We start from the raw sequence: 23,076 nt of genomic DNA, 5'->3' as shown, positions 1-23,076 counted from the left end.
CATCTAAGCGTAATAATGATACTAATGCTTCATTAACAATTGCCATTTTTTTTCCCCAACACTCTTCTTTAAGAAAATTCCCTAGAAATGTTCAAAGTATTTCAACAAAGCACTTTAAATTGACTGTTTCCAATATAAATTAACTATCTTCTCTTTCCCTAACTCCTGTGTAGCACCAACAGTATTCCCCTGGAGATGCTGTTGAGTGATTCACTTCAGTGCTTTAATGCAAGGAACTGAATCACCAGAAAGTTACAAATAAAGACGGTTCCCCAAAACCCCACCAAACCCCTTCTATAGCAACACAACTTGTTTATTTGAGACCACTGATCTTGTGAGGAAGGACAATGCCCACATCCTTGTAACAGAATCACAGAATGGTCTGGGTTGGAAGGGACCTCCAAAGGTCTTTTAGTCCAAACCCCTCTGCAGTAAGCAGGGGCATCCTCAACTAGGCTGCCCAGAGCCCTTTCGAGCCTCTCCTTGAATATCTCCAGGGATGGGGCCCCAAACACCTCCCTGGGCAACCTGTAAACATCTTCTACCCTGTGGCACACTCAGGGATATAATTCCAACTAGAACTGTGGGAACCAGTTTTAGATGGAGAAGACATTGAATATATTGAAAGTGAAGATTTTTGACAATCCTGACAAGCTTGAGAAGTACTTCATGAGGTTCAACAAAGCAAAGTGCAAGGTCTTGCACATGGGACATGGCAGTTCCTGATATCAATACAGATTGGGGGATTGAAGAGGTTGAGAGGAGCCCTGTGGAGAAGGACTTGGGGCTGCTGATGGATGAAAAGCTGGACATGAGCTGGCAACATGTGCTCCCAGCCCAGAATCCAATCATGTCCTGAGCTGCACCCAAAGCAGCGTGGGCAGCAGGTAGAGGGAGTGGATTCTGCCCTTCTGCTCCACTCTGCTGAGATCCCACCTGCAGTGCCGAGTCCAGCTCGGGAGAGGCATGGACCTGCTGAGCAGTTCCAGAGGAGGCCACCACAATGATCTGATCCCAGGGCTCGAGCAGCTCTGGTGTGAGGACAGGCTGAAAGAGTTTGGCTTGTTCAGCCCAGAGAAGAGAAGGCTCCAGGGAGACCTTCTTGTGGCCTTTCAGTACTTAAAGGGGAGCTGTAAGAAATCTGGGGACAGACTTTTTAGCAGGGCCTGTTCTGACAGGATAAGGGGTGATGGCTTTAAACTAAAGGAGGGCAGATTTAGACTAGATAGAAGAAAGAATTGTTTTACAATGAAAATGGTGAAACTGGCCAAGGTTGCCCAGAGAGGTGGTAGATGCCTCAACCCTGGAAACATTCCAGGTTAGGTTGGACAGAGCTTTGAGTAACCTGCTCTAATTGAAGATGTCCCTGTTTACTCTGGGAAGGTTGGACTAGACCTTTAAACATCTGTTCCAACCCAAACAGACCTAAGATTGTAAGTCTCACTCAAGATAAGCCATAATGAAGACATAGTTAGGAGGAAAAGTCTGTTTTCTTATTTTAGTCAAGCTAGAAACAGAGCCCAGCTTAGATTTATGATCTATTACATTCCTTTGTAGGAATAAGTCTGGTGATGAATTAGAACATGTAAGATTAGGAAAACCTCAATTTATAGAGGAGGCTATGGTACCTTGCTGAATGTGAGAGCACCAAACAAAAGTATTGTCTTAAGCTTGCTAAAACACACTAAAAGAACACAAGGTCTTTGTGCTAATAATGAGATTTCAGACACTGATTTTAACACAGGGCAGTATGCAACCTGGGGTGAAATGTAAGCTAAGGTGTAAATTGTTCTGCCAGTAAAATATAGAGTAAGTGATGGAGTCTGAGCCTGCAGATGTGTTTACTAATGTGTGCAGAGAATGAAGGTAGCACCTGACAGTCCAGGAGCAGAAGTTCCTATGCTCAGGACTTGCAAATCTGAAGGTAGTTAGGAAGCTCTCACTGCACAGGTTAAGAGCTGATTTTGTGGCTTTTATGCAAGTCTGGGATCACTGCAAGGCTGTCTCTCTGGTATGACACTAGTCACAACTGCATTACAAGAGCAGAGAAACCCTCCTGCCTTCATACCTGGTCCATCAGATTTCTTCTTGACTGGCTCCTCTTCACTGTCTTCACAGTCGGCATCAGTGCCACCTGTTGAAAACAATGAGTGAAATAGTGAGGGTTATACCTATAGAATTATGGGTGTAAGTGACATTTGATCTAGAAAATCCTGTTACTAAGCAGTAGAGAATGGCTCCTCACCCAACATCAGAAAGCACATCTCCACTTCTAAAGGACTCAGGTGAGGGGAAACCCCCCTGGGCAACCTGTTACAGTGTTCACCACCCTCATGGTAAAGAGCCCATTCCTAACATCCAATGTAAATCTGCTTTTCTCTAGTTTAAAGCCATTGCCCCTTGTCCTATCACCACAGGCCTTTGTAAACACAGCTATGGGCTGGGGCATAGAGTGACAGCAAGCCATTTTTCCAGTTCCTAACCAGAGCTTGTCTTCTGAAGCTCAGCTGCCTTTCACTACCAGGGCCCTAGTCAACACTGTTTCTTCAAACACAAAAGTCTACCTACCATCCCCAGACCCTTTTCGCCTTCGCTTCTCCTCTTTGCCAAAGCTCTTCCTTTCTTTGCGTCTCTGCCGGAGAGCTGTTTTAGGGTCAGTAATCCAGGCCTGATAAACAAACTGGAAGGAACAAACCCATTTACTTCAAGTTCATCATGCTTCGAGAGTAAGCCACAGAATAAGCCACAAGCAGGACTATACAGTTTGAGTGAGCGCATTCAGATCTGCAGGGGTAAGGAAATATTTTTGAATCCCAAATCAAACACCTCCCTTGCAGATCTGCTGAGTTTTTATGTGCTATTTTTGCAAGCATAAAACCAAACGTGAAAACACTTGTGGGTGAACCAAGTTTCAATGGAACCCACAAAAATTCATGCTCTGAACTTTGGGAACTAATACCCTCTTGTGCATACAGGCTACTTCACCTGAATCTCTCCGTTTAATTCAATGTTTCTACTTTATCATTTTATAGGCAAGATGCAGAGTGATGGAAACTTCAGGAGAAATTGCTGGAATCAACTAACTAAAGCGTCCAAAGATGTGGTGATATCTCAGTACAGGTATTTCTGCTTGTACACTTTTCATACTTCAGGTATTTTACTTTTTTTTCCCTCTGAGTATCCCCAGTTGAACACCAAAATCCCAAACATGGCAATAAGGAACTCCTCAAATTTAATCCTGATTTTGATAAAGTCTCCTTTTCTTATAAGTCTCTTCGGAATCCCATTGCTACTGTTTTTCCAGTTGGGAAATGACAACAGTAAAACTTACCTACATATGTAGAGGATTTTATGGGGCCATAAATCCTGCTCACAACACTCAGATCAACAGTCTGTTGACCTGTATGACTACATGAAGCATGGAAATTGGCTCAAAATACTTATGAGTGCTATGGCAGTGGAAAAAAAAAAAACAACCAACAAAACAACCCCAAAACAACTACAAAAAACTTCAGGCTGTGAAGAAAGGTTACCAAAACAAGCAGTAACACTCATCATTTTTTTTTTTTAATTATTTCCCTATACCATATAAAATGTGAATAACAGAAACTAAAGTAACTGTATCTTCTCCACAGCTCTTCAGGATAGAAGGTGATCTTTTGTTCCTCTTATGGGGATCATCTTTAATTGGCACTGCGTTGTTTCCTATTTCTACACAGTGATAGCTGGGAACAGAGACAGGGAAGGCCATGGTTGCAGGCAGGAGAGTGATAATAAAGCACACTACCAAACCAGCTCTTTTAATTCACAAGACAGACATGCAAGCAATGACAGGAACACACATGGATCTCAGCGTAGCTGGAATTGCTCTCCATAGGAGGGAATGGTAACATTTCTGCTTGGTTTATTTCTGATTTTAAAATTCACATGCACAAATTGCTTTGGAAGATTAAACCAAATTTTCACAGCTGTCAAACTGACTTTAAATGAATTTAAAGTTCTGTTCTGTGAATGCATACAAGATGGAAAGGAAATTATTTTGGTGCCTTTGATACCTGTCCTCTTGCAAATCCCTCAAGGTCTGTACATTTGTTTTCATAGGTTTGACTTGTTCAAAACAAACACTACATGAGAAAATGTGTGTGAACAGAGGCACTGGTTCCTCCTTGCTCTGCAATAGGTGTCTTTAATGATGGTGGTATGAGGGAATGTTGAAGTGATACTGAACTAATATTGCACTACTTAGTGAATCATAGAATCATAGACTGGTTTCAGTGGAAGAGACCTTTAAAGGTCATCTAGTCCACCTCCCCTGCACTCATCAGGGACATCTGCAACTAGATCAGGTTGCTCAGAGCCCCATCCAGCATGACCTTGAATGGTTCCAGGGATGGAGCATCTACTTTGGGCAAGCTGGGCCAGTGTTTCATCCCCCTTGGCATAAAAACTTTCTTCCTTAAATCCAGTCTAAATCAGAAATTTTCGATATCTGTTTTTGAAGAGTTAGCTGAGAAACTGTATGCTAGCCACAGTCAGGGTGTGAATGAAAAAATTAGAGCTAAAAGGCAGATTTGGAAGAGGGTAGGAGATCAGAATGAAGAAAGGAAATTTGATTAATAAATTTATGTACTGGATTCCTTAAATGCTGACTGAGTGCATACATATGCTAGTTATTACTTTAAGTTTTTACATATGGGCAAACTTTAAATGTAGTATCTTTTAGATCCTGCACCTGGTACACTCAATCTAACACACACTCCTTACAAAGATCATGTTATATATGGACCATAAAATGATACAACAGTAAGAAATGCTAAATGTATTCAAGGAGGACAAGACAGAAGAGGCCACACCTCAAGTATTGTGCTCAGTTCTGGGCATCTCACTATAGGAATGATATTGAGGTGCTGGAGAAGAGGTCCAGAGAAGGGCAATGAGGCTTGTGAAGGGCATGGAGCACATGTCCCATGAGGATTGTCTGAGGGAGCTGGGGTTGTTCAGTCTGCAGAAGAGGTGGCTGAGGGGAGACCTCATGGCTCTCTACAGCGACCTGAAAGAAGGTTAGAGCAAGAAGGGGGCAGCCTCTCCTCCTTGATGGCAAGCAACAGGACTAGAGGAAATGGTTTCAAGCTGCACCAGGGGAGGTTTAAGGCTGGCTATCAGGAAATATTTCTTCACTGAAATGGTTCTCTCACAGTCTGCCCAGCACCGTGGTGGAGTCACCATCCCCGGGGGTGTTCAAATGGCATGTGGATGTGGTGCCTAGGAACACTGTTCAGTGTTGACCCTTCAGTGCTGGGTCAAGAGTTGGACTGGATGATCTTTAAGGTCTCTTCCAACCAGATATATTCTGTGATTCTATGAACAAATCTCTTTATAGTGATGAAGGCCAGAACAGCAGAGAACTAAAAGGAGGTTTGGATCAGAATGTGTGTTTTACAAGCCATTTACCAGCTTTCTGAGATCAATTACCACAGTGTCCATAAGATACATGCAACTTGATATGACCATCTTGTACAGCATATCAGAGGAAAATGAGAATTTGGGTCTGCATTTTCTCTCTAGGGGAGCACTTAAAAACACTTTTCCTGTGGCTTGACCACTCCAAAAGTATGAAACATTTTTACTTGGAATGTTGCTACTCATTTACTAGGAATGAAACTTTGGCTGTCATTATTTTTATTAATCATCCAAGCAAGAGGAAAAGTGCAGACAAGGACAGGAGCTATGGGATGGGTCACTCACAAAACATCAAGTACCTTTCCTGCTTTGATTAAATACTGAAGAATAGTTTTGGGTAGTTTAATGACAGACTTTGGCAAGGCTAAAATGGCTGAAGCAAATTTCCCAATAGCTCTCTATAAAGAAGGACAAAGCAAGAGCAGTTAGTAGAAAACAAGAAAATATTATTAACAAGCACCTACAGAACAATTGCATCTGGATTATACTAAGAATGAATTTAGATTAATAGACTCCAATATGACCAAGACCATTTGTGATGTTCACAATAAAATTTCAGTAAGAAGATTCTCAAGTGCCTGCATTCTCTAATAAATAAAAATCTCCAATTTAACCCTTGAAGCAACTACTGCCCATGACTTACACTAAGGAAAAAATCAGCAATTAAAACCAATTCTTTAGCAGGTTCTAGCACAAACAACTTTACGTTGCCAGCATTTTTATTAAGATGTGCTTGGGGATTGGAGGTGAATAAGGTTTGAAGACTAAATGACAATCAAGCTTTTCACAAGCAAAAGCCAATTTTCTGTTCTATACAACTCCTCTCCTACATAAAGCCATCCAATGTCTTCAGGCAGAACTGGCCACCTTTACAGAACATCTGACCAGAATTTTGAAATAAACTCCAAATCCTCCATCTTCAGATGAATAGTTTCATGACTCATCTTAAAAGAATAAGGAACAAATAAAAAAAACAACCCATAACCCAGAGTAAATAAAGGAATCTTATTAGCTTCTGACCTCAAGTTTAGAACTCTCTAAAATCTCAGTGCTTGGCACCAGCACATCTGAACAAAATGCTGTCACCAATTTTTTTAAAAAATCAGCAGTAACAAGAATGCAAACTTCCCTCTATACCTACATGGAAACCATAAAGAAAAATGACCTAGAAATTAATGAGTCATTTTTAGGGTCCTACATGAGTTAAAGCACAAAACACACACAAAAAAATCAGTCTAGATAGTAAAAGATAAAACTTATTTAGCACATTATTTTTCATCTAGATTTAGTTTTACCTTTCTTAAGGTCAGGAAATCAGTCTTTCCATGTCATTACCATGCAGGCACTTTAACAAATGTAATCAGTTGGCAATGCAATGTAAAGATATAAACTGCAGGCACATGGCATCAGTGAAATAAATAATATATTTCTTCTTGTAATTCAGTAATGTCATCTGGGAAACTCTGAAAGCTGTTGGCATAAGGAAGGGAAGAGCATGGAGGCAGTTTCTTGCTCTTGCTCTTTCTTGGGCTGGGCTTTCAGTAACGAGCTAATTCTGCAGTGCTGTGAGCCTGCACCTTGATCTGAATATTCAACTGCAGCTACTCCTTTGCTTAAGCTTTTAAAGTTACAGACTGGAAAACATTCTGTGATATTTCTTCCACAACCAAAACTTTAATCTAATGAAGATTAAAGCAATGCAGGAGCATGTCTCTAACTTCTTCACCCCAGTTCTTCATTTAAGCCTGCAGATTCAATACCTGGTACTATCTAATATCAACTAGGAGCCCAGCTAGGAAACCTCAGCTGTCTTTTTAACATTGCAATATCCTCTTCCTTCAACACCACCACTCACTTAAAATGCAAATATATTAATTTATATTACCCTGAGATAAAAAAAAAAGAGAGAAAGTGATGTGGTCTCCTTTTATAATTTGAGATGTTAAGCTCCTTGTAATTCAAGGATATATTACACTGGTCTACTAAGAGCAATAATTTAAAAATATATTATTTATTGAGTATGTATTCTTTTCCATGAGAAGTCATTTATTTCTTCATGGAATGATAAGACCCACTCCAAACCAGAGCATTTATAAAGCAGTGCCAGAGGCAGCTCAGCTTCCCCATTTGACTTTATTGCAATGCAGAAAAAGCAAAGCTCAGATTCTTAACTTCTGGGTTTATATTTTTGTTTTCCTCAAGCATGAGTGAATGAAGTTCCTATAGGAATTTGGCTTTGCTTAAAACAGAACAGTTCATTTTAAATTGGCAAGAAATTGCATTTCCAATACCTTCTTTGTTTTTCTCAGATGTCAGCAGAAAGCAAATTATCATAAAGTACCTGAAATGCAGATTTTTTCCGAGGCTCTTCCTCTTCTTTTTTCTCCTCTTCTTCTTCCTCTTCACTGTCCGTCTCAAACAAATAATAATTTCCACTTCTGACCACTAAGTGAAACAAAATATTTTCTTATTTTTTTTGGAAAAGTTCAATTCTCAGCTGCCTCAAGACTGCCTATGATCAGCCAGTCAGTCATTTCAAAGCTCATAACCAGGAGTGGTGGGAACAGAGAAGAAGCAAGAGATGAAAAGCTCTTAGTCAATTTATTTGATGTTAGTCTGCAATACTTTGGGCATGAATGAGAACAACACAAGAACTAAGGAAAACATCACCAAGAAATGTGAAGAAAATGTAAAGAAAAAGCTTGAAGTATATCAAGTCACTAGGTTCTTTAGGAAAAAAAAAAAGGCAGTTAAGTCTACATGTCTACATTAATTGGAAATTGGTGGTTATTTGAGGGAGTAGAAAAAAGCCCAGCAGACAAGTAAATGAATTTACACAAACAGTGCCACTTAGCAAAAAATACAGAACTTCTCTTTAAAATGCTGAGGCATCCTTTAAACTATGGAATGGGATGGTATTAGTGTTTTCTTCAAACATTTAAGCTTTGATGAGATAATGGAAAACCTTGGCTTGTTTAAAACAAATCACTTGGCTTCTACCAATGTGATCACAAATGAGTTTCAATTTTTTTTTGCCCATGGATTCAGAAAGGTTCTGAAGCCTTGATACAGTCAAGATGCACAGTGAATAAGCTAGGCCTTATATCCTTGAACAGAAGCAATGTGGTGGTTGTTTTGTTTTTTTTTTTTTTTTTCTCAGATGGCAACAGGCCTACATGAACAACGAAGGGCAACAAAAGAAATGAAAAATAAGGTCATGAGCAAGAGAAAAATCAAAATCACAGCATTACATTCAGCAGTGAAAACAGGGAAACAATTTCCACATTTAAGCTGAAATATTTAAAGGAAGAGTTACTGAGATGAAAAGTCACACATTCTGGATACAGGGAGCAATACATATTTATACAGAAAATTGTATTTAACCCTCATTATCAGTTGCTGGAAAAGTAACAATAGCTCTGATTCAGTCACGCCTTGATTCCTACACAGATGACCACACGTAACTACCACAGAAACCTCAGGGCAAGAAGACTGTGAAATTTGGTCTACTGGGTCATAATCTTTTTAACTAAAAGATTCCCTCCTGTGCCAAGTTATGACTTTTAACATCAATGAACACCCTGCAAAGAGACAGAGTCCACTTCAGCATCTTTAATTGCTGAATGGAGGTCAAGGCCAACAGCATCCTGGCTTATATTGGAAATCATCTGGCCAGCAGGACTAAGGAAATGATCATCCCCCTGTACTCCAGTGAGGCCACATCTCAAATCCTGGATTCACTTTTGGGCTCCTCAATATTGAGGTGATGAAGCATGTCCAAAGAAGGTCAGTGAAGCTGGTGAAGGGTCTGGAGAACAAGTCTTATGAGGAAAAGCTGTGGGAACTGGGTTTGTTTAGTCTATGACTACCTGAAAGCAGGCTGGAGTGAGGTGTGGGGGGGGTTCTCTTCGCACAAGTTACAAGTGATAGGACAAAAGGAAATGGCCTCATGTTGAAGCAGGGGAGGTTTAGGTTGGTTATTAGGAAAAAAATTCATCCCTGAGAGGGTTGTCAAGTCCTGTCAGGACTGTGCTACTGTCCTGACTGCTCAGGACAGTAGCACAGTCACCATCTCTGGAGTGGTTTTAAAGACACAGAGATGTGGTGTTGCTTAGAGACTTGTTGTAATGGTAGAGTTGGCAGTTGACCTTGATAATCTCAAAGTTCTCTTCCAACCAAAATGATTTTATGATTTTATGAAAAGAAAGTTTTGAAATGCCTTGGACAAAGCAAATTCAATTATTTTACTATTCTAAATTAATTATTTAGTACAAGGCCTTCTAAGAATATCCATTTAAATGCATTAAAGAGATGAATGCAATTCCCCTTCATAAAAATGTATCTTGCAGTCAGGAACAGAAATTACTCACAGAGAAGATCAGCAGGATTAAGGTCTGACATCTAGGGGAAGCCTCTGCTGTGATGCAGTTCCTCACAGGCTCAGAGTAGCACCTGGTTGGATTTTGAGCTCCTGGACAAATCTACAATGATCTCCCTCTAAAAATTTTAGGTTCAAATGTGTCAGAGGGGACACTGCAACACAGTAGTTCTGTCTCTTTCACAGCTAAAGACGGGGGAGATATGATTGAATAGCAATAATGCACAGCAAAATGGAATAAGAATCCCTACAGGGATTACTAAAGAGACCAAATATTAGTAGTAAGATCATTCCTGGCCAGACCGGAGTTTGGGGATCCCTCTCCTGCTGCAAAATGGAATTTTCTCCTTCTGAGAAAAGGGACTTTCAGGTTTTCCTTGTGGGGTGAGGTGGAGGAGGCAGAGGTGGGAGCCATGCAGGAGAAGTCAGCATAATCTTGTCTGCTTGCACCCAGAGGGAAAGAGCATCCTGGGGAGCCAGGACAGCTGTGAGCACTACCTTTTGCACTACATCATACCCAACTTTGTGGCCCAGAAGCTGAGGATCTTAAAACAGCTGGCCCTAACTCCTGCTGATCCTTGGCAGCTTCGTAAGTGATCCGTGAGCACAGGAGGAACCATACCTCCCTGAAAGGGAGAGTGTGAGTGCATGTCCATGAGGAAATCCTCACTGATGTTTCCCATCTGTTCTACTTAGACTCAAGTGCAATGATTGTGTTTTAATTCCTATGATATACAAAATCAGATATCTCTCTGCATAACAAAATTATTACAAGTGGTGCAAAAATAACAATAAAAATCTAAATTAAACATCAGGATTGGCATAAAACTTTAAGCTTGAGCATCTTCAATATAAACATTTATACAGCCACAGACACAAACCCGCTTATGAAGATGAACAGTAGAATGCTGCAGTGACAGCCCAGTGTTCCAAAATGGATAGATGGGGAATATCAGCCTATTCCTAGTTTGTATGCCCAGGAACACCTACTGCCAGGGGCATGTTTCAGGGAGTGTGTCAGGCAACCTCTGTTGGCAGGATCAGGGTCTATGATGTTTCCCACAAGGTTTTGCATTATTGCAGCAAATAATTTCAAGAATTCTTACTGTTTAAATAACAAAAAGCAAGTTGCCACATAGCAGATTAAATAATGAGGGTGAAATAAATAAAAGCCAGAGTCAGTGTCTCTCTGAGCAGTTCTTATTACAAAACCAGTGGTGAATAAACAGGAGACCCTATCCCATTCCTTCAAAATCCCAATAGCTTGAAGTTCAACAGCAGAAACTTGCAAATTATAGTTTTGACCTGTTTTAATGAAAGTACAGGGCAAGAAGTTTATTTTTGTTAAGACTTTTGAAAAGGGATAGGTCTCTCTAAAGTGGCAATGTGCCCTTTAGAAAAATAAAACAGGCACAGATTATTTGTGACTTGATAGAAATAAGCATATGACATCCTGCTAAGTGGGCAAATATATAGATGCTGGAGTTACAAATGGTAAATGAAACTCTATGCAGACGTGTAAAAGTATCAGAATCATAGAATTGTCAGGGTTGGAAGGGACCTCAAGGATCATCTAGTTCCAACCCTCCTGCCATGGGCAGGGATGCCTCATATTGGATCAGGTTGCTCAGAGTCCCATCCAGCCTGGCCTTAAAAACCTCCAGGGATGAGGCTTCTACCACCTCCCTGGGCAACCTGTTCCAGTGTCTCACCCCCCTCATGGTGAAGAACTTCTTCCTAACATCCAATCTGAATTTACCCACTTCTAGTTTTGCTCCAATCCCCCTAGAGTAACTCTTAAACTAAATGACCAGGCACAATATAGACATCCATATTTAGCTCTGATCAATGCTTTACACTTAAATATTTTTTTTAAATCTTCAGTGGTTATTAAATAGCTCATATGTGATTGCCTTCAACAAAATTCCAACAGAAGGATATCACAGATATCTGATTTGAGTTTACAGTCTACTCAGTTTGCTTGGTTTATCCAATCCCTAATTTAGGGAAGAAATGCACTGTATGCCTGGATTGGGGTACAGACATTAAAATATCATAATGTGACAATGCTAGGAGTGATCCAGGCTGGTAATTTCTTGTGCACAAGGCTGAACAGATTTTTGCTCTCCGATAAACACATCAAAAAATGGAAACAATAAAACAACTGGCATCAGCAGCACACTGAAGCATGATCAGAGATACTCAGCTGAGCCCTACTCAGCCTAATCCTGGGAATAGCTTTGTTGCCTTACCGTGGTACTCAGATTGCTGCAGCTGACAGCAGAATGACTGAGGAACCATAAAAAAAAGATGGATGATGAGCGTCTATGAAAAAGAAATTACGACTAATCTTAAAATGCATTGGCAAACCTTCACCTTCATATATATTGTGTGTACAGTAGAGCAGGAGCTGAGGCTTTTGAGGTCAAAACAGACTCTTTTTGACACATCTTTATCTGATCTGGTATTTTCCTAAGAATGCCTGGAGTATCATGAGCTTGCTCTGCTTCCAACACAGAGAAGTTCAAAGCATGGTTCAACTCACTCGTTGAAGATTTGGAATCATTTGTTGAAAAAACAGAAGCCTTCTATCAAGTCACAATCATGAAATCGGGCATAAAACAAACAGGTCATGGGAATGCCTTCATTCTGGTCAAGGATATAAGGGTTAAGTCGACATATTTGTAAGATGATTGAGAAAACCTACTGGAAGCATGATCAACCCAAGGCCGCCACCACAGCTTTTTTTTGCCCTTGGCTTTCTCTTTGTCTGCTTCTCCTAAAATAAAATATGTTCAAATATTAATTTTACAAATTAGAGATTTTACATTTTTTTTTTTTACAAATGAGAAACACGTTTCGTACACTGATTAACCATTTTTTAAATTTCTCTCCAAAAGAGCTAAAATTTCATGAGATGTCAGATCTACTGAACACATTCAGTCGTAAAAGCATGACCGATAAGAGAAGCACTCTGGTTTATGCAGCAGTTAAAATAACATTCTACTCTAAACCAGCTAAAAAGCTCAGGGTTGTGTTTTAAAACATACAGACCCAGCTGACTGTAATTTCAGAAAGAAAACATTTTCCCTCTTCTCAAATCCCCTTACATTTCAGGCTTGAAAAAATTTGAATCCAGTAAGTGCTGGTCTCAAGTAAGTGCTGGTCTTGAGTTAAGTACTAGAAATGGGACACTAGATCAGTATCATTTTGTCTGTTCCCATGTTTTAAACAACATTTAAAAGTATACAAACATTTCAAGCAACTGAAAATACCTCACAGCATCCAGAAAATGTTGCTGGAAAAATGTGGATGCTACTGGTTTGTAACACTGTGGTTTATAGATAATGACTTTGGTCAAAACAAACCTCTGCTGCTATCCAGCTTTTTGCCAGCAGCCTGAAGTTAACCAAAATTGACCTCAAAGGAAACCATTTTCTCTAAACTCTCCTGCAGTAAAAAAAGTCCTTCTGTTTTTTTGGCTGAATCAAGCTCCAAAGTGATATCCAGCTAACAACTGATATTCAACTAACAGCTGACATGCTTCCAATTGTTTTGAAGAACAATTTCTGGCTTGTCCAACTATTAGCTCTATTAGGTCCCTAGTGCTCAGCTGTTAACTATGGTACAACAATCTAATGGTACCTTCATCATCTTCTTCAGAAGCATTCCGAATCTCTGGCCCCTCTGAGGAGTCCTGGGTCATGCTTAGCATCCTCTCTTTACCCTTTTTGTATTTTTGCTGCCTGGCTTTGATGCGATCCATTCTAGCAAAAGGAAGAAGCTCATTTAGATTCACCTCTTCACCCTTTTTGATCCACCCTTAAAACCAACTGCTAGACACATCCATATGCACACACAGATGCTCCAACACTCCTAAAGGAAATATCCATTCCACATTGTCATGAATCCTGCCCTTAAACAGCTAAATGGCTAAGAAGGGGCTGGCTGGAGAAGGGTCAAGCCTGGATAGTGACTTACTGGTCAGTGACAGCTGGGTTGCCTGGTTTTACCTATTCCCCCCCAGCTACCTTATAATCATTTAAAAATTACAGAATTGCTGTTAGGAGCTACCACACAGCAAATGAAGCTCTGAGCTAACAGGACTTCAGCCTAACACAGTGATTTTCCTGAAACCTGCTTCTCTGAACCAGGGATGTCACTGTTCCTGCACTATTTGTGCTACATCTCCACCATCTAGGCTCTTGATTGTCTCATATATCTGGCACTTGAGAAGACTTAAACTTGTTCAGTTTTGTCCACATGAAGGAAAGCTTTCAGTCCTGTAAAGTTGGCACAATCTGGTCTTTTAAGACTAGTAAGTTTTCACAGTTTAAGAAATGGTAATAAAAAAAGAAATCAAAGTCAACAGGAATAAGATCTTTTGATGGAACAGGATTAGAAGCAAACAATTCACTAATTTCAGTGATCAAAATGCACTAAAATCTTTTCATCATCTGTCCATTTCCCAGTAGAGAAGGAAAAAAAAAAACTCTTTCACCTCAGCTAGTTGCCATTGTTCACTAGATGGTCAGATTTCTTTCCCTATCATTCATCTGCTGCTGAAGTTAGACTGTGTCAGTCAAGACCACTACATCAGTCAAAACTTCTGGCTGTACTGACAGTTGTCTTCATCCTGACCAGTCTAAACTGTATGAAGTACTGGTGCACATTAGAGAATGATGCACATTAGGGAATGAAATAAAACATGCACCCCCTCTATGAAGGCAGACATCCTGCAAATATAAACTGGTAATCTTCAGAGCAACATGAATTAGTTTTGGCATTTGTGCTGGTTTGAGGTAGAAAAGAACCAATTCTGTTCAGTGCTGTAACCTCAGCTCAGTCTCTGCTCAGTGAGGGCACTTTCTGAAGTTCAGGGCAGGTTTGCACAGCCAGGGGCTGCTTCTAGCAGTGAGAGCACTGATGGGGAGAGTTACTGTCAAGGGCTGGGCTGCAGAGAAGGTGTGGTTTAGACTTGCTCCTGTGCAGACCAAGGGCACTGCCACATCTTGTGCCCCACCTTGGGCTGCAGGAAGTCAGAGGTGGCATCTGCAGGAGGAAGCGGACAGGGATTCCATCCCATGGATGTCATCTTCAGGATTTATCTGAGGGATCATCAGGGTCAAGCCTCTTCTTCAATGGCTAGCACCAGGGGAGGATTCTTACTGTTCTCCCTTTCATCCCCATTCATGTGAATCCAGTTCCAGAATCCGGCTCCTGAATCTGGTTCCCATCTACTGCTGAGTCCAGTTTGGGACTTCCCCAGGGACTGTTCACAGCATCAGTGGTGACAATGGTGACACCATTACCATCAGGGAGTTGGGTTCAATACTGGTTTGTGCCTATTTGTGTCTATTTGATTTTATTGTTATTGTTTCTGTTAAAGCTGTTTTAGTTTTCTTTCCCAACCCATCAATCTCTCTCCCTTATTCCCTTTCTCTTCCCTTTTGGGAAGAACATTTGACACTCATCTAGTAGCCAGCACAGCCCTGACCCATGACATCAGTACTGCCAGCAGTGTCATCTCCTTGATCTCCTTGATCTTAAGCTTAGCAGAATTAAAAGGAAAGAAGGACTCCCAGGACAGGCATGTCCTGTCAATTGGGATAAGCTTGATTCTAGTGCAGAGCAGCACCAGCCCACTTTATAGTCTGGTAGGAAACCCCAGGCAGGGAGCATGATCCCTCAGCCTTCTGATGCTCCTTTAGACATGAAGGTGCTGAAAAAGCTATCAGTAGTGGGTTTTGAAATCAAGTTAGGAAGCAGCTACAGCTTTTCAGGCATAGCAGTGGAGGAGCTTTGTAAGCTTTTTGCAGGTGTTGAAGCAGCAGGCTGGCTGCACCGTCAAAAAAGGAGAGTAGGATATGAGTTGTATAAAGAGAAAGGGTCCTTAGGTCAGTTAAGTTAATGCAAATATTTTCAGTAAAGGTAAACATATATGTTTTCCACTCAAACACTAGAAGAGGAACCACAAATTAAACAGAAGCAACAGGCATCTAGGAAATCTTTCAGGAATGCAGAACAAAATCCTGATAATGGTCAAGTCAATGAGAATATTGCCAGCTGTTGCATCAGGGTCAGGATGTGCCTCGGATTCCTTGGCCCATAGTGAATTCAGGCTATTTAGGTGGCTTTTAACTACAGCTCCCCTAATTTCTGGGTTTTATCAACCCAGTTCTTGTCTCCTATTTTCTAACCATCAAGATTTGCACCTTCAGGTGAGTCAGGATTAATGTGGTGCTTCTGATTAATAACCTGCCCACATTTTTCTTGAGTTCCATAGGGCAACTCAGTGGTGCCCAGAGACAGGGCAAGAGGTAGTGGGCACAAATTTGAACATAGGAAGTTCCACCTAAACATGAGAAGGAGCTTCTTCACTTTGGGGATGGTAAAGCACTGGAACAGGCTGCCCACAGAGGTTGTGGAGTCTCATCTCTGGACTCATCCCAAACCTTCCTGGATGCTGTCCTCTAGAAACTGCTCTTGGTGAACCCACTCTGGCAAGGGGTTGAACTAGATGATATCCAGAAGTCCCTTCCAACCCCTATAGATCTGTGATTTGCATTTGACTATCCTACTCTTCTGAGACATGGGAAGAGACAAATTAAGAGGACAGCAAGATAATTAGCAGAAGGAAAGAGATAAAAAACTTGGTTTTTCTCTGGTATTTTATCTGCACTGCAGCGCATTCAAACTACACAAAATAGGATAACCCAAACCCACAGCTGAATTGGACCTTCTAACAGAGAAAAAATATGGCACAGACACATACCATCTCCTAAAGACAAGACGCTCTTGTTGATGTGATACTCAGGTGTAGAATAATTAAAAGCTCATCTTAACCTATCATCACTGGATTTTTGAGATTTAGAGATCCTGCAGAATACACAGGAGGGTTCACTTTTCCTCTCTTGATTTACAGGAAACATCTGTTTCCATTACAATTTCAGGCACATTGAGGAGGAGGTAAGTCAGCACATTCCACTTGGATTCTTTTATGTTAACCTCACAACCTTCGGTTCTAGAACTGTAAGTTTAAGTTTAAAGGAAGGTTTATATTTTGCAGTATATTGTCTTTTTGGAAGTGCTGACTCTAAAAATGCATAATATGAGACTAACCCAGATCTCTCAATGCCCAGAGAGGGATTTTTATAACTGCAAAATCATACTTCAAAACCTAATCAGCATGTCTGCAAAAGAAGGGGCCACATAAATACCAACAATCAGTGAAATACATGCATGTGTCTATATGTATAAACACATTAAATACATACTGTCTTTTCAGTTGATCCATTGATTTTTTTTCCTCTTCAATTCTTGCCTTTACAGCCTTGACAATTGTAGCCTGGAAAAGCTCAGCACCCCTGCAGCAGAATTTGGTGGGCAAGAAAGGAAAAAAGGAGAGGAAATATTAAATGTTTTTCAGTTTCCCTTCTGCCAGCTCACCACAGAGAAATGTACTCCCTCTGTATATGACCTCATCTGAATAAACCCAAACTAATCCACGACCAGAAAGAAATAATCAATGACTCCAGAGTACTAATCTGTTTACAGGCAATTACTTCAAGATCTGGGGTCAAACGCTCTGATCTTTACTCAGCCTACAACTGAAGTAGCTCTTCAAGAAACTCAGATTCCAGACCTCAAGAACACAGAACGCAGGTGGCTCCCTGAGTTAGGACTTCTTGCAGACCTCAAGATTATGGTCTTTCTAGTCATTTCAGCATTATAATCACTTTGTCCCGCTGCCTCAGTCCTCTGGAAGTCTAAGCAAAGACTAGCTTTATCCAGAGACATAACTGCAAGCTGTAAGCAAAGACCAGCTCAATCCAGAGACATGACAAACATAGCTTCAGCTTCATTTTTACTCTGTGAAGACTACAAAGCTTTCAATCTGATGACACAAACCTTCGAGCAAGCTTCTAGTGTTCCAGAACAATATGGTTTCTACCCCTGTTTCATTAGAAATGCAGTCAACTCATTGATTTGGATGTTCAGATGAGTGTCTTGGCCATTCTTCAGTATTCATTCAGCATCTCTTCAAGAGTCTCAAAGAGCCTCAACGTCCCTCTCAGAGAAGTAGCTGATGGCTACATTTCCATCAGATTCTCAATTAAATTATTTTCTGATGTTTGCTTTGTCAGTGTTGGGGTTGCAGTTACAAATTTAACATGGATTGTTTAAGGAGTCTTGTGGTACTATCCATTGCAAACAAGTACTGTAGTCATGAAACATTTGAACTGCTTCATTTAATCTGTTGAAAATTTACGTTACCTTGATGCTAGTATCTGAGAAGCTTTTATATCTGCAACGACATGCAGGAAGTAGTAACTCATGAAGACTCTTCTTTGCAGCAGCAGGAAAGCAAAACATATACTGTCCCAAATGATTCCTGCTTCTCCACTGGGCAGTTTACAATCTAGATTGTTGGTTGCTGGAAAAAAAGACACCGTCAGCATGAGGCTGTTGTATTCAGTATTCTTTCATAATGTTTCATCTATTAAATAGTTGACATGGACAGTGGCATTGAGTGCACCCTCATCAGGTTTGTTCATGACACCAAGCTGTGTGGTGCAGCAGACACTCAGGAGGGAAGGGATCATCCAGAGGGACCTTGACAGGCTGGAGAGGTGGGCACAAGCCAACCTCATGAAGTTCAATAATATCAAGTGCAAGGTCCTGCATCTGAGTCAGTATATCCCAAGCACTGATATAACCTGGGCAGTGACTGGCTTGAGAGCAGCCCTGAAGAAAAGGACTTGGGGGTGATGGTGGATGAGAAGCTCAACATGAGCCACCAGTGTGCACTTGCAGCCTGGAAAGCCAATCACATCCTGGGCTGCATCAAGAGAAGTGTGGCCAGCAGGTTGAGGGAGGTGATTCTCCCCCTCTGCTCCACTCTGGTGAGACCCCACCTGGAGTACTGCATCCAGTTCTGGAACCACTATTACAAGAAAGATCTGGATGTGCTGGAGTGTGTCCAAAGGGCCACAAGGATGAGCAGAGGGCTGGAGCACCTCTCCTATAGAGACAGACTGAGACAGTTGGGGCTGTTCAGTCTGGAGAAAGGAGACCTTATTGTGGCCTTCCAGTATCTGAAGGGGGCTACAAGAAAGCTGGGGAGGTGTCAGGTAGTGATAGGACTGGGGGGAATGGAGCAAAGCTGGTAGATTCAGATTGGATGTTAGGAAGAAGTTCTTCACAATGAGGATGGTCAGACACTGGAACAGGTTGCCCAGGGAGGTGGTGGAAGCCCCATCCCCCGTGGAGGTTTTTAAGGCCAGGCTGGATGTGGCTCTGTGCAACCTGATCTAGTGTGAGGTGTCCCTGCCCATGGCAGGGGGCTTGAAACTAGATGATCCTTGAGGTCCATTCTAACACTGACGATTTTATGATTCTATAAAAATATTTCAATTGAGGTTTCAATTAATATTTTTCATACTAAAACTGACATGCATTTTCACTTGAACTACACTGTGTTTTCTTTTACAGCAAACTGGAAAGCTTCCAACAACCTGATACCACAACAAAATTAAGAACTCAGAAAAAGTGAACCATTTTCAAACAAATTCATTTCATCCTATAGGCACTTGAAAAGAAGAAATGAGAAAGGAAGCATTTTTTTGATAGCTTGAAGCATTTGATTTTTCTAAGAAGCAAGTTCCAATTCTTTTTTCATTTCAAAGTGACTTTTTGTCCCATTTTTCTATTAACTATCAACATGAGAACTAAGTGCTTTATTTTTGTCAAAACAGATTTTTGCCAGCCACCACCAAGTATTTTTATTTTTCCTCTCCACAATTCAGTTCAATGTTTCTTTCCATTGCATAAGAGAAAAAATATTTGAAACCACAAAACTGCTTCCTTTGGGGCAGGAGGAGATAGGCAGAGAGGAAATCTCATTCCTCTTCCCTCTACATTTCAGCTTGGGCTATTTCTTTCTTTGTTTCTTCTCTAAAAGACAGTTCTCTTGGGGATACTTAAAAATTAAAACTGGGTTTTGTGGAGCTAGACTATAAACCACATGGCCTATGCTACCCTACAGAAGGCAATAGAATGACTCAAGGGACAGACTCTGGCTCAATGCTGGCTTTACAATCAAGCAAGTCAATCAAATAGGTCTGGAAGGTCAAGTTCCAAGAGCTTCAAAGCCTGTTGTGCCCATCCCTTGGGGAGTCAGAAACCTGTGCCTAAGTTTCCGTTCTTGCTCAAAATATTTTGGGTAGTGCAAGAATTACTGGGCACCATTTATCTTGTGAATTTAACTACAGCACAGGAGGTTCCACATTATCATGAGGAGGAACTTCTTCACTGTGAGGGTCACAGAGCATTGGAACAGGCTTCCCAGAGAGGCTGTGGAGTCTCCTTCTCTGGAGACTTTCAAGACCCATCTGGATGTGTTCCTGAGCAACCTGCGCTAGATTCTATGGTCCTGCTCTGGCAGGGGGGTTGGACTCAATGATCTCCAGAGGTCCCTTCCAACCCCTAACATCCTGTGATCCTGTGATTTGTGTCTTCCTATTTCCTTTCTTTTCCACTACTCCTCACTTAGGATCAAACACTGCTGCTGCAGACTCACCAAGATGATCTTTAAATTAAAAACAAAACAACAAAGAACACTGAAAAGAAATTCAGGTGTTTTCAAACCATCAACCCAGAGTGTCAGCAATGAGTGCAGCCACATTAATAGCTCACTGAGAGCTGAAGAGTCTTGCTCTCCATACTTCATTCCTCCCTTTTCTCACCTCCATGCACATACACTATCCACTTCCTCCCTCTTATCACCACAAACATGAGAAAAGTAATTTTACAAACTGCCTAAAATATCACTATTCCTGAAAAATAAATTTACCACTTTGATGCTGGTATAGCCTTTTGCCATTTCAGCAAGCTGAACTGATTTACCCTTTGACCAGCTGACTGCAAGTCTGATTCCAGCTGATAGCATATAGGGAGGAGTGGGAGTCTACAACTAGGAAAAGCTGCCCTCTCCTTGCAGTGATGGTGAGCTGACATTTTAGCTCAAGCTGTCCAATGCAACCACACCTTCAAGTATCACATCACCTGCATATATATACACACAGGGAAACTGTTAAGCACTGGTATCACCAGAATGTTCATTTACAGCAAACACAGGTTGTGCAGGTCTGCAGAGAAGGACCTGATGGTCCTGGTGGAGAGCAAGTTCACCATGAACCAGCAATGTGCCTTTGTGGCCCAAGAAAGTCAGTAGTATGCTGGGGAGCTTTAAGAAGAGTGTAGGTACCAGATCAAGGGAGGTTCTTTCCCTTCTCTACACTTCCCCAGTGAGGCCACATCTGGAGTACTGTCCCCAGTTCAAGAGAGACAAGGGACTACCAGAGAGAGTCCAGCAGAGGCTATGAAAATGATGAGGGGACTGGAGGATGAGGAGAGGCTGGGAGACCTGGGGCTGTTTAGCCTGGAGAAGAGAAGGCTGAGAGGGGATCTTGTCAATATCTAAAGGGTAGGGGGCAAAAGAATAGAGCCAGACTATTTTCAGTGGTGCCCATCATCAGGACGAGGGTCAATGGGCATAAAGTGGAACCCAGGAGGTTCCATTGAACATGAGGAAAAACTTCTTCCCTGTGAGGATGACCAGGCTTCCCAGAGAGGTTGTGGAGTCTCCTTCTCTGGAAAAATTCCAAACCCACATGGACATTGCCATCTTGGGCAACCTGCTGTGAGTGACCCTGCTTGAGCAGGGGGGTTGGACTAGATGATCCCCAGAGGTCCCCTGCTATTCTGTGGTCTGTGATTCTGCTTATGTATAAGGGTGTTGATAGCTCTCTCAAGGTATGTATCTCCTCTGGTTCTATGAAACGTTTTCAGTGTTCTTTCTTGCTAGTCAATGCAGGACAAAGCTGTACCAACTGAACTTGCAGGTATGATACTTTCACAAGGTAATATATCAGGGGTCACAGCTTAATTGTACAGACCTTTAAAGGTGATTCCTTATTTATATAGAACATGATGAAAAAAATGAGCTATACTTACGGATACGGTAGCCTTTAACTGTACAAGCCAAGCTAAATGCCTGAATCAACCAGCAGCTATTCTTAATGAGTGATTCAATGTAGCCACATGCTCCTATCTGGAAAGTAAAAGAACAGTTTCATATAACAAGACATAAAAAATAAAGATAAGCATTGCACCTCTTTATATTACAGAATATTGTGGCTGTCACTGGCTGTGTTATATCTCATCAGAGGTTAGAAGAAAGAGAGTTTTCACCAGTGCTAAACATGATCTAAACCATCAAGAATTAGTTCTTTTGATGATCAGCAAGGTAGGAGGTATGTGGGGTTTTGTTTGTGTTTTGTCAGAGGAAGCGATAACGTCTGGCATGTGAGGCAAGGAGACAGCTAAGTCATTTTTATAGGTCACCCACCTAAGCCTGCAAACATACATGGACAAGCTTAGCACACACACAGCTCCAGCTCAATTCCCAAGTATAAAATGAAGTACATATGCAAGCATTTAGATCATTTGCAAATTCAAACCTCCCATAAATCAACTTTATTTCAGTACAGTGACTTGTATAAATGTAGAAAGAAAAATGTCTGCTCTTTCAGTCCAGCAACTACAAAAAGCGTTCAAAGGTGAAAAGCAATTGCCAGGAAATTTATCTTTCAAAAACATTTCAGTTACTGGCTTGTCTCAGCTACCTATCAGTGCCACTGCAAGAATCTGCTCTAAAGAGTTCATTAATGTAAGAAACCCTTTAACATTTTGCAGAAGAATCTGACATTTAACTACCAAATCTATCTGTTTTCACCTGAAATTCACACCAGTTCTGAAAGAAAGAGGAATCCCGTTTGCAATTTTGTCGTCAGCCTTGGATCACGTCACACAACAACTCCATCTAGCCCTAGGCTTGAAAATTCTCATTTTAAATAAAAGGTTTAACTAAACATCAGCTCTTTATTGATGGTATGACTCATCTTGCACTTCTTAACAGTTTCTCACTCCACTGAGATTTTCACAACCCTTCTAAAGAGTGACTTTACTAGGTAAAAGAACCAGAATCTGGCCCTTTGAAAACAGCTTCTGAGGTCTCACAGAGCCCAACTGAATCTAAGGGTGCAAATATTCCTATCACCATTTTCCACATTACCATTTCCTGGACATGCACTCGCAGTTTCAGAATTAAAATGGAGCCTGCTTTGCAGTTGCAGAAGGCTGAAAAGTAAGTATTTTTAATGACCACTTAATTC

The 23,076-nt window shown here is 41.1% G+C and overlaps 1 protein-coding gene across 1 annotated transcript in view; it reads right to left on the bottom strand.

The window, feature by feature from the left end:
• The window catches only part of PIEZO2 (piezo type mechanosensitive ion channel component 2), a 137,662-nt gene that overhangs the window by 37,396 nt on the left and 77,190 nt on the right, over positions 1 to 23,076 (bottom strand). Inside the window, exons 21-28 of the mRNA XM_054381538.1 lie at positions 21,857 to 21,953; positions 18,116 to 18,275; positions 17,116 to 17,205; positions 13,484 to 13,605; positions 12,546 to 12,617; positions 7,802 to 7,905; positions 2,569 to 2,680; positions 2,069 to 2,134 (exon numbers count right to left, since the gene is read on the bottom strand). Coding sequence (XP_054237513.1) covers positions 2,069 to 2,134; positions 2,569 to 2,680; positions 7,802 to 7,905; positions 12,546 to 12,617; positions 13,484 to 13,605; positions 17,116 to 17,205; positions 18,116 to 18,275; positions 21,857 to 21,953 — 823 coding nt within the window. The remainder of the gene's footprint in view (positions 1 to 2,068; positions 2,135 to 2,568; positions 2,681 to 7,801; positions 7,906 to 12,545; positions 12,618 to 13,483; positions 13,606 to 17,115; positions 17,206 to 18,115; positions 18,276 to 21,856; positions 21,954 to 23,076) is intronic.

Source organism: Indicator indicator, chromosome 6 (genome assembly GCF_027791375.1).
Source record: "Indicator indicator isolate 239-I01 chromosome 6, UM_Iind_1.1, whole genome shotgun sequence".
Lineage (NCBI taxonomy): Eukaryota > Metazoa > Chordata > Aves > Piciformes > Indicatoridae > Indicator > Indicator indicator.
This window is presented reverse-complemented; position numbering and strand designations above follow the sequence as displayed.